Genomic DNA, 14,766 nt, shown 5'->3' with positions numbered 1-14,766 from the left:
TTGTACTTATCTTGGCATGTATATGCCTGCTCGTAAGAAATGTCTGACTGGTCGCTGCCTGACAGACAAGGAATGCGTTTAAGGGAACGCCACGCTGTTAGAGTATTCCACTCATGAAAAAGAGTACCCTCTATAGTTGTCCCTTCAATAATCGCCAACAAGAAGACGGGCCCTCCCACCGGACGCACAAGCGGAGCAGCCAGTCATCATCATCATTCACAATCACAGTGTATCGTCCTTCCCCGTTATCCCGAGAAATCGAATTACGGGGACGAAACGAGAAGAAGAAAAAAAAAAAGGGGCAGGAACCGGTAATCACGGACATAGAGAATGGCGAACGACGATTCCCCGCTGTCATTTAAACCCAACCCGTATCCACTCATCTCTGACGTGTCCTTCAAAAACCCCCCGCATTCGAATAGTACCCGGACGTGCAGCGGCGAACAGGATGTACGACCGGAAGTGGACAAAAGGAACCTCCCCTTTCTTCTCCCCTCTCCCGTTCTTCTAACCCTTTTTACTCCAGTGCAACTTCCCCAAATGGGACGCGCGAAGGCCGCTACGGCACGGCCATACCGAAGCTTCCGGTCAAGCCGGGCCGGAAGTTCTTCCGGTTCCGGTTTAGGGTTGCCAGACCTCTTTGATGCGGACGAGCCACTTTTCGCGGTCTCTTGAGTTCGCTTTTGTGGGTCACTTTTGCGCAGCACGCCGCGACTGATGAAAGGGTTTCGCTGCGAGTCCCCGCCTGGTTCATCTGTTGTGTTGTTTAGCCCCGCTCGTTGACTACGTGCCAGATTAATGTCTCATAGAGCCACATGTACGCGGAATTTGTTAAACTATGAGAGTACACTCTAAAAACTGAACTTCACCGCATAGCACCCTCTGCGCCAACCATTGCCACGAATGATAGGGTTATCGCTTCTGATTCGAAGAGAGAGGGGAGCGTACGCCTTTTTGTGTCAATTTGGGTATATGATAATTGACACAAAAAGGCGTACGCCTCCCTCTCTCCTCGAATCAGAAGTGATTACCCTATCATTCGTGGCAATGGTTGGCGCAGAGCGTGCTATGCGGTGAAGTTCAGTTTTTAGAGTGTACTACAGGAATTAACCATTTCCTGAAAGCGTTGCAACAAAACGGACACATTTTCCTTTACCAGCACGTATATCAACATAAGGCTAAAATATTCAATAAGAACAACCCATAGAAATGCCTCGTTTTCTCCCTGTAGTCATAATCCGCGAGCTGTGTGCACACTACGCTCTCGATCTTTCACCAATCAATCAAAGCGAACAATGTATACACCCACACGGACTTCAACGTGACCTTTCACGCGTGCCCGCTTCGGCACACAAAGCCCGAGTTTGACTGACACCCACAACAGAATATCCCTAATGCACTTTGGCTGGACGCGGAGATATTACACTGCGTAGAACAAAGGACGGGCCAAACATACACAGCCCCGTGGCGTGCTCATCCCCAGTGTTGGCAAGCGGTCACGCACGGGCTTCCCTAGAAAGAGCGGCGAAAGGGGTTCGGTAGACGGACCCCTCGTTGGGATGTTACTGCGAGATGGATGAAAGAGAAATGAGATCCGACGGATGGTGATGATGATGTTGACTGACCGAAGGGAAGACGATGACACGCTCTTCGTACGGGTCATTGGCTCGATGAGCCATCGCCTGCACGGAGCTCCTAATCAGAGTCTTCTACACGCTAGGTTTGGCGCTTTTACTTTGCACGGAGCTGAAAGCAAAGGCCAATCTAAGGCTGTCCAATCTATCGCGTAAAAGCTAGCGTCGTACCCGCGGTACAGGTCGCGTTTGAAGTTGATAAGGTATCGGTAAAGGCCAAGTACCATAATTCGATTGCAGTAGCTGTCCTTACTTGCTATTTATTTGTTACTCCCGTAATTCAATAAGTAATGAAGCACTCATCACGTTATTACACCGCAATCTTCTAATGTACATGACTTATAATGTACCTGTGGTAGGCGTCCTAGTTCTAACCAAGCTATGTACGACCGAAAACCATATAAAAGAACTAAATTCCCCCAGAATACTACCCTACGTTGCTGAACCGCCAACAAAAGCGGGCTTCCCCACAAAGTCACTCATACTGCTGTGAAGCACGCTATACAGGAACAGCTAAACACTGCCCTGTGTTATAAAGCGTTCCGGTCGTTTCTTTCTTCATTTCTCTTTCTTTTTCTTTCGCTGTTGTTGTTGATTGATTGTTTGTTTTTGGTGCAGTTGACATTTTCTTTACTTTCATTTTTTTTTTTCGGTTTCACGAAGAAATTGTAAAGCGTGTGATGTTTACCTGGTTGATGAGGTGCTGAAAGTGTGGAGCCGATGGGTCAATGTCCCCCGGGTGCATGGCGTACTCCGCGAGGGCCTTCCAAGGCGGCTGGTAGGCTTGTACCTCCAACGGCTGCGGGCTTCCCCCGCCTCCGCCTTCGTGTCGCACTGGGCTCGTCGCTACCAAGGGAACTCCACGCAGAGAGCCCAGGCTCAGCGGACGGCCGTCCTACAGCAAATGAGTATAGTTTCAAGTAAATAAGTGAACCTAAAGCTAACACTATATAAGACGCTTGTGCGACCGAAACTCGAATACGCGTCAGCCGTCTGGGACCCAGTCCAATCATCATTAATTCATAAACTGGAAGCAGTGCAGAACCGCGCGGCCCGTTTCATCTTCTCCAACTACCACCGCACAGCCAGTGTTTCAGCTATGAAAGTCTCATTATCTTTACAGCCATTATCTTTACGCCGTAAAATTAGCCGTCTTTCTCTCTTCCATGGCACATACTTCCACAACCCCACTGTAAAGGATGACCTCCTCGCCGCTCCGCATTACTTTTCATCCCGCATTGACCATCAGCACAAAGTAGGGATACCTCACTGCAGGACTAGCGCTTTTTCAAACTCGTTTGTACCGAGAACAAGCATTGACTGGAATCACCTTCCATCTTCACTATTTTGTACCAACTCTGAAACATTCCATAGAATCATTATGGATCATTTGTAAAACTACTCCCCTCTGTAGTGCTTTGCCCTGAGGGTATTAATAAATAAATAAATGTCGAGCTTCTTTACTAAAGCTTTGCCAACGTGGCTCGTACACGCTCGTCGAAGTGTAGATTATTTTACTTCGCAACCACGAGAAGGAGGACAATATTAGACGAAAAAGGTAGAAGTGGAGACGTTGGTCCTAAGGGAGGGCACGACAAGAAACGTTTTTGCGTGATTGCAGTATGTCCTATCGAAACGTTCCACACGTTCACCTGCCGTTTAAGGAAATTAAACATCGCGGATCGCATGCTGGCGATCATCGTAATTGTTCAACTTATCGGAGCTAGTTTCTTTCTATCACACCCTAAGAGAAACATTGACAAGGGAATCCTACTTCAAGCCGATCACAACGAATTTTCCATTCTGTTCCCCTAGCGAACCCTTTGAGAGCCACGGTAACCCAAATAAAATATTAAAAAAAAGAGAGAGTGAAAGACAGTAAAAGTTTAAACAAGCAAAGAACACGCGCAGAGGAGACCGCACAACCCGAACCTCCATAGGTACAACCACCGAGAGATAAGCTGTAAAAACAGGGCGATAGTGTGTGTGGGGGAGGGGGGGGGACGCATCCAGATGCCCCTGGTCCGTAAAATTCACTTCCGCTCCATTAAAGGCCCCGGTACAAGCTACGATAAAGTCGTTCGAGTGTTGGGGCTCCAACCCTGTCGAGATAAAAGCTAGCCTGATTGTCAGCGGAACTGGAGAGCTTTGGGGCACTTCACTGGCGAGTGTGCTGATACATGTTTTATGAGCGTCACTCTTCGATGGTCTGTCCGCGCTACCTGAGTGAGCGTACTACGCTACTTGAGTGCTTGGACATGTATGCGTTCAGGTTCACGGCTGTCACGGCACGGATTCTGAAATAACTTTTCAAGATGCGTGCGGTGACAGTCAGTTGAGGTTCAGCTTTCCTTTCTTGCTTTTACACTCAGGCTTTTACATTATGGAGTCTACTTCAAACCTGGCGAAAGAAATTCTTGTGACATCGTGTTCTAAAACGGAACACCCGGCCGAGGACGCCAGGCGGGGTACAGGTCATGAGTAAAATCTTGCAGCCAAAGAGAGGACGAAGACACAACGGTAGAAACACACAACAGCGGAACTGCAGACTCTCAACTAAAGGATTTATTGACAATACGTCATTTAAAAGGCGCAAGAAAGTAGGACACAGATAGTGATAAAGGTGAGGATAAACATGTTCCAACAAAAGTTAGTCTCCTGCAAGATAATCAATCTCGACTTTTGTTGGAACATGTTTATCCTCACCTTTATCACTATCTGTGTCCTACTTTCTTGCGCCTTTTAAATGACGTATTGTCAATAAATCCTTTAGTTGAGAGTCTGCAGTTCCGCTGTTGTGTGTTTCTACCGTTGTGTCTTCGTCCTCTCTTTGGCTGCAAGATTTTACTCATGGCTATGTACCAACTACCCCAAATTTCTACCTTGGGGTACAGGTTCCTTAAGACCCGCCGTCTTCCGCGGGGGACGTTAAATACGGGGTGCCATGTGGTGAGCTTTCATCGCACGTCAAATAACCCTCAGGTGGGCAAAAGCAATCCACAGACCGACCGCTGTGGCGTCGCTCATGATCTCAGTCGTCTCGCGACGTAAAGCCCCGAATTATTATTATTATCTAAAACGGAACATTCCTTCGCTGCGCTTTCTTATCTATCTGTGTGTGTGTCTGTACGAAACATGGCAAGAACGCCATTATATTCAAACCTCATAAACGTACCCCATAACCTAGCCATTTTTCGCGAGACGATGCTAACCTCTACTGATCCACCTCCAAAGCGGTACGTCATTGGACGGACAGCGTACGACGTTAGCTCAGTCTCTTCGGTATGTTGAGTAATAGCAATGGCTACTGCAGCCGTGATCGAAAGCATAAAAGAGGGGCTTTCTGGCTATCGATCGAGGTGAGCTCTCTCTCTGTGTGTTCGTATAATATCGATCCGTCGGAGCGGCGGCGGTGGCAGGCAGGCATGGAGCATGCTGGTGCGAACCGCTGCTGCCACTTTCCCACCAGGTGAAGGTCATTCGACAGCTCATGGGAAGCATTCAATTCACACACTATATCTATACCTCGTTTACATATTTGCATACTATATACTACATACAGTTGCATAGTGCGGGACTACGTATATAACGACGTAATAGAAAATTCTGTAGATATTATATGAACGCTGTACTGTTAAAATCACATTGCAGCACGGTTCTCTTAATGCATGGGCTCTGCCACATATCGGATATGCAATATTTTATCGATAATATGACATAGATGCGGGCGAGCTGGTAGACAGACTACATCTTGAGAAAGCCGCCTGAGCGGTGGGTTACACCGGAAGACCCCCTAACTGAGATTCCCCATTCCTTCGGCGTGGTGCCATTGCATCTCTTCCTTCTTCGCCACAAAACCATCGTCATAATGGTGGCAACCTCATATGATTATTTGAAACCCTTCCGTATTGTTTACTTGGTTTACCTGCCCGTGTACCCTGAGGCGCAGGACAGCTTTTTTTTTTTTTTCGCTGCTGTTTATAACACTTTCCCAGCTGAAATAAGAAGCAGCAAGAAAAAACAGGTCTGTATGGGATCAATATATATGTCGCTGCAGCGCGAGTCAGTCGGATGAAAAAAGTGCAATAGGTAGTTCCTATATACCGAACACATGCTAGAAGTAGGCGTTCGAAAAACAAAATGCGCCATTCATAGCTGTTCACACGAGACGTCCGTAAACAGGTCACGCGCGAACGCCTTTCCCACGCTTTGCTCTTTTCTCTGTCGCCTAATACTCCTTCGGAAAAATCCATATTTAATGCGTCCTAAGGGGGCCTACCTCGCCCACAATTGCCACTCATTAGGCCTACGTCGTAATGGCATCCGTCGCAGACGACCGGCGGCCCACCCTTCTCTGATTGGCTCGATTTAAAAAAGACGCCGGCACGTGACCGCCGGCACGTGCCCATCCTGCTCCATCTGGCACGCAACGCTGCTTCCCAGCGTGCAACGCGTACCAAGCAAAATGGCCGCCCTCGAGTGCTTTTTCGCGTTTTAAATAATCTAAGCCGGCAGTGTGTCGCGGGCAAGCACCATTGTGGGGACGATGAAGTTTAAGTTGGGGACAGGGGTGCTGTTTAAAGCAGCTACAGCGCGCATGCACGGTGTGTGCTGTATAGGGTTGTATACATGAGATAGTGATCTCACGGAGTGCGCTTTCGAGGGCTGAAACGCAGAGGGGTCTCCCAAAGAGATTTACTGAGTGCAAAAGAGCCCTATAGATACGGAGTACAATGCTCAGGCTCGGATGTAATTGTGGGAACGTTTTATACGTATCACCGACTATTTCTGAATCGGTTTTTTACGTATTATCTCCACGCGGTCACGTGGATTTGTCGTGGCTTGTACGTGAGACGAACGTTTCCCTATTATGTCCGTTGATTTGTGTTCGTCATGGTGATGCTTGCTGAATGGACTGACGTATTTTTCATGTACTTATTATTATTATGATAGAGTTCGACTTTTTGTTCTTGAGTACTCGCGATTGGAAAACAGCGAGGTCGGGTGAACTGGGCGCAGAACCCGACGTATTAATTGTATTTAGTGAAGCCGACACCAAAATGGTATACGAGAACGAGAAGCTCGATTGTTTGTGGATGACATTGACGTGATGAGAACGCAAAGAAACAGCTATTGCAACTGCTATACCCGCCCTTTTCTCCTTCGAAAATTTCTTCCTTTTTTTCGTTATTCTACGTTGGCACCACGAAGCAACTGTAGCCGTGAACGGTGTACATACGCAGGCATATGGAGGTAACATACCAGGAGGGGTTAGCGCGCGTCTTCGGCTGACTTCAGAGGGAGCCGCGCACACATCCGTCTGGATGGTAGTCGGATGGTAGTCAGCAGGTGCGGTTATTCGATCCGGCCACCTCGTTTAACGCGTCGACATTATGGCCGTCGACACTACTAGTCGACACTACTGAGTCGACGTTGTATCCAGTCGGCCACGCCACAGTGTACTCGAAAACGTGTCCACTGTGCAAACACAAGCCACAGAGTTAGGAAATAATGCACAATCAAAACATCTCCCTGGAGAGTATAACGCAACGACCAGGCACAACGGCATATCCACCGCAGTCCTCCTCGAGGGACATAACCAGGTGGCCAGATCAAGATAACGGTCTCCCTCTATCTTCGGCGGCCATCTCGGGGCGTACGTTACACCCCACCCTAGGTGGCGCCGTTGTCGAAGAAGACGGGTCTCTCGTCCCCTACCACCCCACAGTTGTCGTCGATCCACCCCAATTTGGCGGGCTCACCCCGAAAACTGTCAAAGAGACGAGAGAAATAAAAGAAAAAAAATGGCCACACAGGGTTAGCAGGCAGCGATGCGCCAGGCACGCTGTGTTTATCGGACAATCTTCTTGTTCGAGGGATTAAGTGGCCGTCTGGTTGAGCCGCATCATTAGAGCGGATTACGGGATGATGCCAGATGCGATTCCATAGGCCGGGGATGAGTTTTCCCGTTTAATCGTGTTTGTGGCCCTCCATGAATATCGCGGCTGGGTCGAATTTGTTGGGGTTTGGATAGCAGTACATTGTAAGTCTCTGCGGATGTACGAGTAATAGACAAACCAATATGCTGTGGTTCATTACAGGACAGTTTAATGTTCGTTTCAAACTAGAGTAGCCCAAGGGTTTTACGAGTTGTCAGGGCCGCCATCGTGAACTTGACTTTCACGGCAGTTTGGTGTCAAAGCCGCGTATCGCATATTGTGATGCCAGAGCTCCAGATTACTTGGTGCTGATTACGTCATCCTTTTTTTCGTACGTCAATCCACGCTCTTCATCGCTTCTTAAATCTTTCTAGGCAGAATTCTAATTTTCGTGCATACTTTTGCCGTCCCTGGAACCAGTGCGGCCTCCAAATATAATATACAGGGTGTTTGCTCTAACGTGTCCAGAAATTATATTTAAAGCGAGCGATAAAAGAAAAGCAAGTGGTACTTCTCCGCTACTTGAGTAAGAAACAGGTACTGCTTCACTGGTAGCACCTGTTTCTTAGTCAAGTAGCTAAAAAATAGCGCTCGTTTCTCTTTTACCGCTCGCTTTAAAGAAATTTCCGAAAATTTTCCGGACACGTTAAAGCAAACACCCTGTATAGCGGATACAGAGCTCGGGCGTTGATGGTAGGTCCCAGGTAACGTTGAAGGCTGAGAGGTGATGGCTTCAAATCCTACAACTTAATGTGATGTCTGAGATGTTCCATACAGACACGGGCACAACTCTCCTTGAAGTCGGCCCAGGACGCGTGCTATCACCCATGTTTCGCTATCTACATCTGTCCACGTCCGCGTACATAGCAGTCATAGCCACAGTTGCTTCGCGGTGCTAAGACGGAATATTTATTGAAAAGAAAGATCCTCGGTATGAAATACCTCTTCAGAGTGTCACTAAAACACGTCCCAAGCCGGAAGCGTCCAGCCAGCAGCAACCGCCGCCTTTCATGCGCGTGTAACAAAAGCGAAAAAAGAAAAAAAAAAGTGATATTTGAACGAAGATACTGAAACGCGGTTAATGTTGTCCAAACTGGTCTTTTCTTTTCTTTATTGTCACTGGTATTGTATTTTGAACCGGACGCGTGCGATAAGCTTACGCGATACAGAAAGAGCGTGTGGGCGGAGAAATACTCGAACGGAAGCGGCTCCTTGAGAATCACGTGACAAACAATACGAGATTCCTGGAGGTGAACATGCTCCGAAGACGAGGTGATACATTTGCAACGCTAACACGTGATTGAGTAATTTGGTCGATTACACAGCGTCCCTTAAAAGAAGAAAAAAAAAAGTAAGTAATTTTAGTCCTTGTGGGGACTAAAAGCATTGCCACAAAAATTTGACCCTTTCAGGAGTAAATGCACGGGTCTAAATGAATGTCACAGAGTGACAAAGAGCAAAATGCAAAAAGGAGTTATACAGGGTGTTCAAAATTAAGCTTTCACTAGCACTTTATAAATAGGCGAACAAAAGAAAACTGGTGCTACTTTTTCTGTTCCTTGAGTAAGAAACAGGTGCTACATAATTAGCAGCACCTGTTTCTTACACAAGTAGCGTAAAGTTATCATCCGGTTTCCTGTCATCGCTGTGTTTGCGTAGCGCTCGTGAAAGCTTAATTTTGAATACCCTGTATATGTGGCAAGGGTTACTCCCAGACTTGTGCGTAACGCGTTACTAGTAATTACGTTACTTGTAATCAATTACATTTTTGAGTAATTTTTTGAGTAATCAGTTACTTTACTGTCAAAGTAATTTTTCGAGTAATCAATTACTTTTCGGAGTAATCGATTACTCAGTAATTGATTACTTTTCCGGCAGAGATTAACTTATCCTTCAGGTGTTCTGCCCCAGGTCAATCCCCTCGTGCTGTCAGCCAGCCTTTGTTGGGCCGTTGTATTATAGGAAGCGGTAGTCATTGTAATAAAGTTCTGGAATTTCAGGGGCTCTCTCCCTAATCTCTTTCTACACCTGTGTGGTTATACCTAGAGTCACTAAATAAGTGACTCTAGTGGAGCTTATTTAGTGACTCTAGTGGTACCTGAAGCTTTGGAAGTTTAGTGAGTCATGGGGAAGTTCCACACAATGTTCTTCCACAATCGGGTCAACGTCTTCCCGTGCAATGAATACAGTAGACGTACAGATCTACTTGTCCTAGGCGTTTTTCTTTTTTTTTTTTTTGTAATCTCATCTGTACTGCTTTTGGGCCTTTTTTTTTTCTTTTTTTTTCTTTTCTGGGGCACACAAAGATGGGTACAATTTGCGTGAATGCAGAGTAACGACTGGAGTAACGCGTTACTTTTCTACTCATTACTCAATTACATTTGGAGTCGAGTAATTGGTAACGGTAATCAATTACTTTTTCCGTACAAGTAATGGTAACGGTAATCAGTTACTTTTTTCGAGTAACGGGCACAAGTCTGGTTACTCCCCAAAAGGAGTTAAAATACACCCGTTTTGTTAAGAGTGTACCCGAGCGGAACGTCTTGAAAACAACTAAAGAGCCAAGATCAATAAAAAGAGTATATGTAAGAAAGACCTTAAAGGACGGATAGCCGATGGCCTTCTTTCTCGAACGCCATCCATGACGTCTTTTTCGCGCGTCAAATCTTTTGTTTGCGCTCTGTCTACAGTGGAGCTACTGGACGTAGAAGGGAAAAAGAGCCGTGTGGAGTGTTTATTTCCTCCCTGGAATCGGTTAGAGAGCGTAACTCGGGTTAATGGATCCATATTATATAGAGTGTGTCTAGCATCGATTAGTGCACGGAGGAAACGCGTCTTTCGATCTCCATTGACGACCCAGATACGGCACAAGTTCTTACGCACGGGGCTTTATCTCTGTGGCTATACGACAAGGTTCTCTCATTCATGCTACGGATAAGGATAAGGGGGTGTGAATGTCATACAGGTCGAACGAACTCTACGTTGCTGCCAAGCGTACCCGAGCTGGTGCTATGCGGCATTTTCTAATGACGATGTCGATGCGACCCAGTCACTAACTAATATATAAGTTACGCTACCTTAAAAATTTAATCCTATATAGTTAAATTTGTTGAAAGTGCGCGTAATATATTCGGAAATATAATAATATCAAGTGGCTCTTCTTATGGAGTAGAATCCAAAACAAGAAATATTAGGGCGGCGCCCCCAATTTATTTTGCTGTTGTCGATGAAAATTTCTAACAGCTTTGGGATTTCTTTCGTCAACAACGACGAAATAAGTGATGACGACGTAGTGGGATGTTTCGCCGCTGAGGTTCTTTCGCCAAAAGATATTTGAGAAAGCTCAAATTTATCAAATCACATTGCGTTGTGCAGTAGAATGTGGTTTCACGCATAACAAAAATTGTTATACCTGCGGCCCGCTCATTGGAGGTAACTAGAATCACTAAATAAGCTACGTAAATTCTACTAAAATTATAATGCTGCTAACGTAAGTTCTACGTAAATTCTACGTAAATTCTAATGCTGCTAACGTAGCTTATTCAGTGACTCTAGAGGTAACCAAGGTTGTGCTGAAGACTGGGAGGTGCTGGGTTCGAATCCTACAACCGACAGTGCTCTCTGAGGTTTTCCCCGGGCTTTCCGAAGAGTTTCCAGACGAATGCCGGCACAGTTCCCCCTGAAGTCGGCCCAGGACGCATAATAACCCCCCTGTGCCCCACTCCTTCCCTGCTGTCCTCTCTCCATCTGTCCACATCTGTACGCCGCTCATAACCACAGTTGCTTCGCGGCGCTAACACGGAACATAAAAAAATGTTACTCTGCGCTAACAATGGGAGCGAAAGTATGCATTTCATTGACGAGCGAGTTGTGGCGAACTCAGTAAACAGAGAACGGCATTAAGGCAAATGCCATTAAAACTGTCCATGTGGTACCGCACGACTTCACTCACTCAGCACTTAATGTAATTTTTCGTGCCCATATTTAAGGGCTAAATACTCGTAGGTTCGGGTATCTAGTCAATATGGTCGTTCGACTAGAGTTTGGCACTGCGACACTGGCGCCGGCTTTCTTCCCTGGTGGCGGGAGGAGGAAAAGTTTTCCAGCATATTCTATACAAGCGTAGGTGACGACGTTGGCGATTTCACACGTCGTCGCTTGAATTCTGTCTTGTGTTCGACCTACCTCAATGAATATGTACAACGCCTGATGAAATAACTGAAATAAATGCTGGGAATAACTTATCCTTGCCACTACAGGTGGCACTGATGGCAGTGAGCGAGGTCGCCCTCTCGGCAGCCGAACGAGCCCATGCACGAAATATTTAGACATTCGCCTGTTACGTGGTTCAAGTAAAAAAAAGAAGTTCATCGTCAACATCGGTGCAAACCTATCTGCACAGGTTATGAGCATGTTGACTTCATAGCTGTGAAACTTTACACGCGTAGGTGAACGTACCTAACTATCGAGAGGAGGGTGTGTTAGACATCCTTCGTAAAATTGATCCAACAGCTTAATTAATAGGGGCAACGAAATGTACACTGCACGCGGCGATTTGTTCTGCTCGTGCTTTACGTAATTTATCCACACCGCGATGCTTTCATAAAGCAGAAAATCGTGAAACGCAATTTTCGATGCTGCGGTACACCATGCCAGATATCGCTTTTACTTGTACCGAGTGCAAGAGAATCCTCCCCGCTTATCGGTGGCTGAACGCATAGGTTTTTCCATCCTGCTGTAATGCACAGCTCGAGTCAGGTCACGTCAGCACGCGCTCCTATTTATGACCGGATCACGTGCTATACTCTCGACTTCCCAAAAAAATAATCAGCTCCCCCCGATGACTAACGAGTCCGTGATGCGCCCCGTGAGACCGGCAGCGCCCCCTATACCGTGACGGCTTCTAACATCTGCCCTAGTGGAAATCGGGAAGCCCCCCCACCCGCATGAGGGGTTGGTGCATCATCGTCGTGTAGAGTGCGTTTTTCGTTCCTCTAATGCAGTTTAGGTGTGTTATGGTATGACATCCGAGTGGGCGGTTTGTGTCCCGGTAGGATCGGGTTTCCATCGGTGCTGGGAGAGGGGGAAGGAATGGGAAAGAGAATGTAGTGTCGAAGGTTCGGTTCTCTTCGAGAACAATAGTGTACAGGTGGCAGTGACTGAAGCAGAAGGGACCTTGCTGAAGCAGCCACCGAGAGCTAGGTCTTTGGACTATAGAGGACTATAGAGTATCTGTTCTAGGGGATATATACTGTTGATCATCATGATCAAAAGAAATACAGCCCTGAAAACAGTGACATTCGTAAAGTAGATACTGTGTACAAGGTTCAAATACCTTCGCAGATATGTTGTTCTGTATCCGAATGTGCAATCATCGCGCGTCCTGTGTTTCTGCACTATTTTTCAATCTACAATACAGCTTTCGCTAATGCGACATATATTTTCCATTTTACCAAAACCAGATGCTGTCCCACTCTAACGACGATCCTGATGTGGCGTAAATAACATCAACAACAACAATATATTTATATATATATATATATATATATATATATATATATATATATATATATTTACATCCGAAACTTTTACGGCACATGATTTAGGTCGTTCAATATTAAATTTGTCCGTGCATTTGTTACATCCGCACTCCACCATGTTTTCGCTAATAATTTTGCGTCGACGGAGCTATCGCGAAAGAAGGGGAATTGCCCGAAACAAGAATTGCCCACTTTATTGTCCGGATATCGCCTAGTCCTCGCGTAATATTTCTGAGCTGAAATCAATTTCCCGAAAAGAAGGAAGAAAGAAACGTTATTTGCAAAATAAAACCCACAATAAGACTGGCAACTGTAAACTTAGTAGCACACACTCTTTTCCAACACTATTCCTACCTGTTTTCGTTCGCCCCTCGTCAGCTTTGGAAAAACAGCTTTCAATAATCGCCGAAGAAATTCGCCGACGGCCAAAATACGCATCACCAGCCCCTGCGCATCACCCTGCAGAAGCGCCATCTGTTTGAAGACAAATTTCATTTCCCTACGCCCCCGCCAAACACTCCCTAAAACCCCCGAACGCAAAAGCGAATGTTGAAAAAGGAGCACCCACCGCGCGCATGCATAAGAACATATTCCCCCCACAGACCAGGATGAAAGGAGGGATGATTTTGAAAACAACGCAATGTATTTATAGGGTGTGCTAAATCTGTGCATCCGCGGATTAGGCCCGCGATGGCGATTAGAGCCTGCCGTGAGGCTCGGCTTAACCCCGGGTTAATCCTGTTTCTGCGGATTAGGGGTTAGCCTTAATGCTCGCGCACGTGGTTAGCGCGAGCGTTTTTGCTCCGCCTTTGTTGCTCTTCCGTGCGCGTGGATTAGGGGATAGTAAGAGGGGGAAAAGGAAATATTGGTTAGGGAGTAACGCTTACTTAATATGCGGTAGTCTTAATGGAGGGCTAATCAGCTAAGTGGCAGAGCGCTTATCAGATTGTTATTACGAGTGAGTTTATCATGTTTCTGTCGATGGTTATTGATTGGCGAGTGAAGTAGACTTTTTGTGTTGTGAGGCCAAGTTAGTAGTATTCGACTTAGCTTATACAACAGTGCCGACTTTTAGTTCTGAATCTTTTGTACAATATCACTTGTGGAAGGTTTTGTCATACTGTCAGGTGCATACCGTGTGCATTGCTGTGTAGGGACACCAGAGAGAATTGACCGCGTTCACACATTAGACTACACCCTTAAAAAAAGGGTGTACTTTAACTCATTTCCTTGCCACATATATAACACCCTTTTGGAGAGTACAATTACGCTCAAAATGGTGTCTCCTCACTCCCTCAAGGGAGTAGCATAACACCTTCTCCCTGACGTAACCTAACTACACTCTTAAAAAAAGGGTGTACTTTAACTCCTTTTTTTGCCACATATATAACACCCTTTTGTAGAGTACAATTACGCTCAAAAGGGTGTCCCCTCACTCCCTCAAGGGAGTAGCATAACACCTTCTCCCTGCCGGGGAGTAATATCACTCTTCAGTAGGGAGAAAGGTGTTATGCTACTTCCTTGAGGGAGTGAGGAGGCACCCTTTTGAGCGTAATTGTACTCTCCAAAAGGGTGTTATATATGTGGCAAAAAAGGAGTTAAAGTACACCTTTTTTTTTAAGAGTGTAGTTAGGTTACGTCCGGTCACCACAC

The 14,766-nt window shown here is 46.2% G+C and overlaps 2 protein-coding genes across 2 annotated transcripts in view; one reads left to right on the top strand and one right to left on the bottom strand.

Annotated features, from left to right (window-relative positions):
• The window catches only part of LOC135389069 (insulin gene enhancer protein ISL-1-like), an 82,191-nt gene that overhangs the window by 8,667 nt on the left and 58,758 nt on the right, over positions 1-14,766 (bottom strand). The window contains exon 5 of the mRNA XM_064619034.1: positions 2,323-2,529. Within this exon, the coding sequence (XP_064475104.1) occupies positions 2,323-2,529 (207 nt within the window). The remainder of the gene's footprint in view (positions 1-2,322; positions 2,530-14,766) is intronic.
• The window catches only part of LOC135389067 (S phase cyclin A-associated protein in the endoplasmic reticulum-like), a 158,171-nt gene that overhangs the window by 139,797 nt on the left and 3,608 nt on the right, over positions 1-14,766 (top strand). The window lies entirely within an intron of this gene.

This window comes from Ornithodoros turicata, chromosome 3 (assembly GCF_037126465.1).
Source record: "Ornithodoros turicata isolate Travis chromosome 3, ASM3712646v1, whole genome shotgun sequence".
NCBI lineage: Eukaryota > Metazoa > Arthropoda > Arachnida > Ixodida > Argasidae > Ornithodoros > Ornithodoros turicata.
Note: the sequence above shows the minus strand (reverse complement) of the source record. Positions and strands in the feature narration are given on the sequence as shown.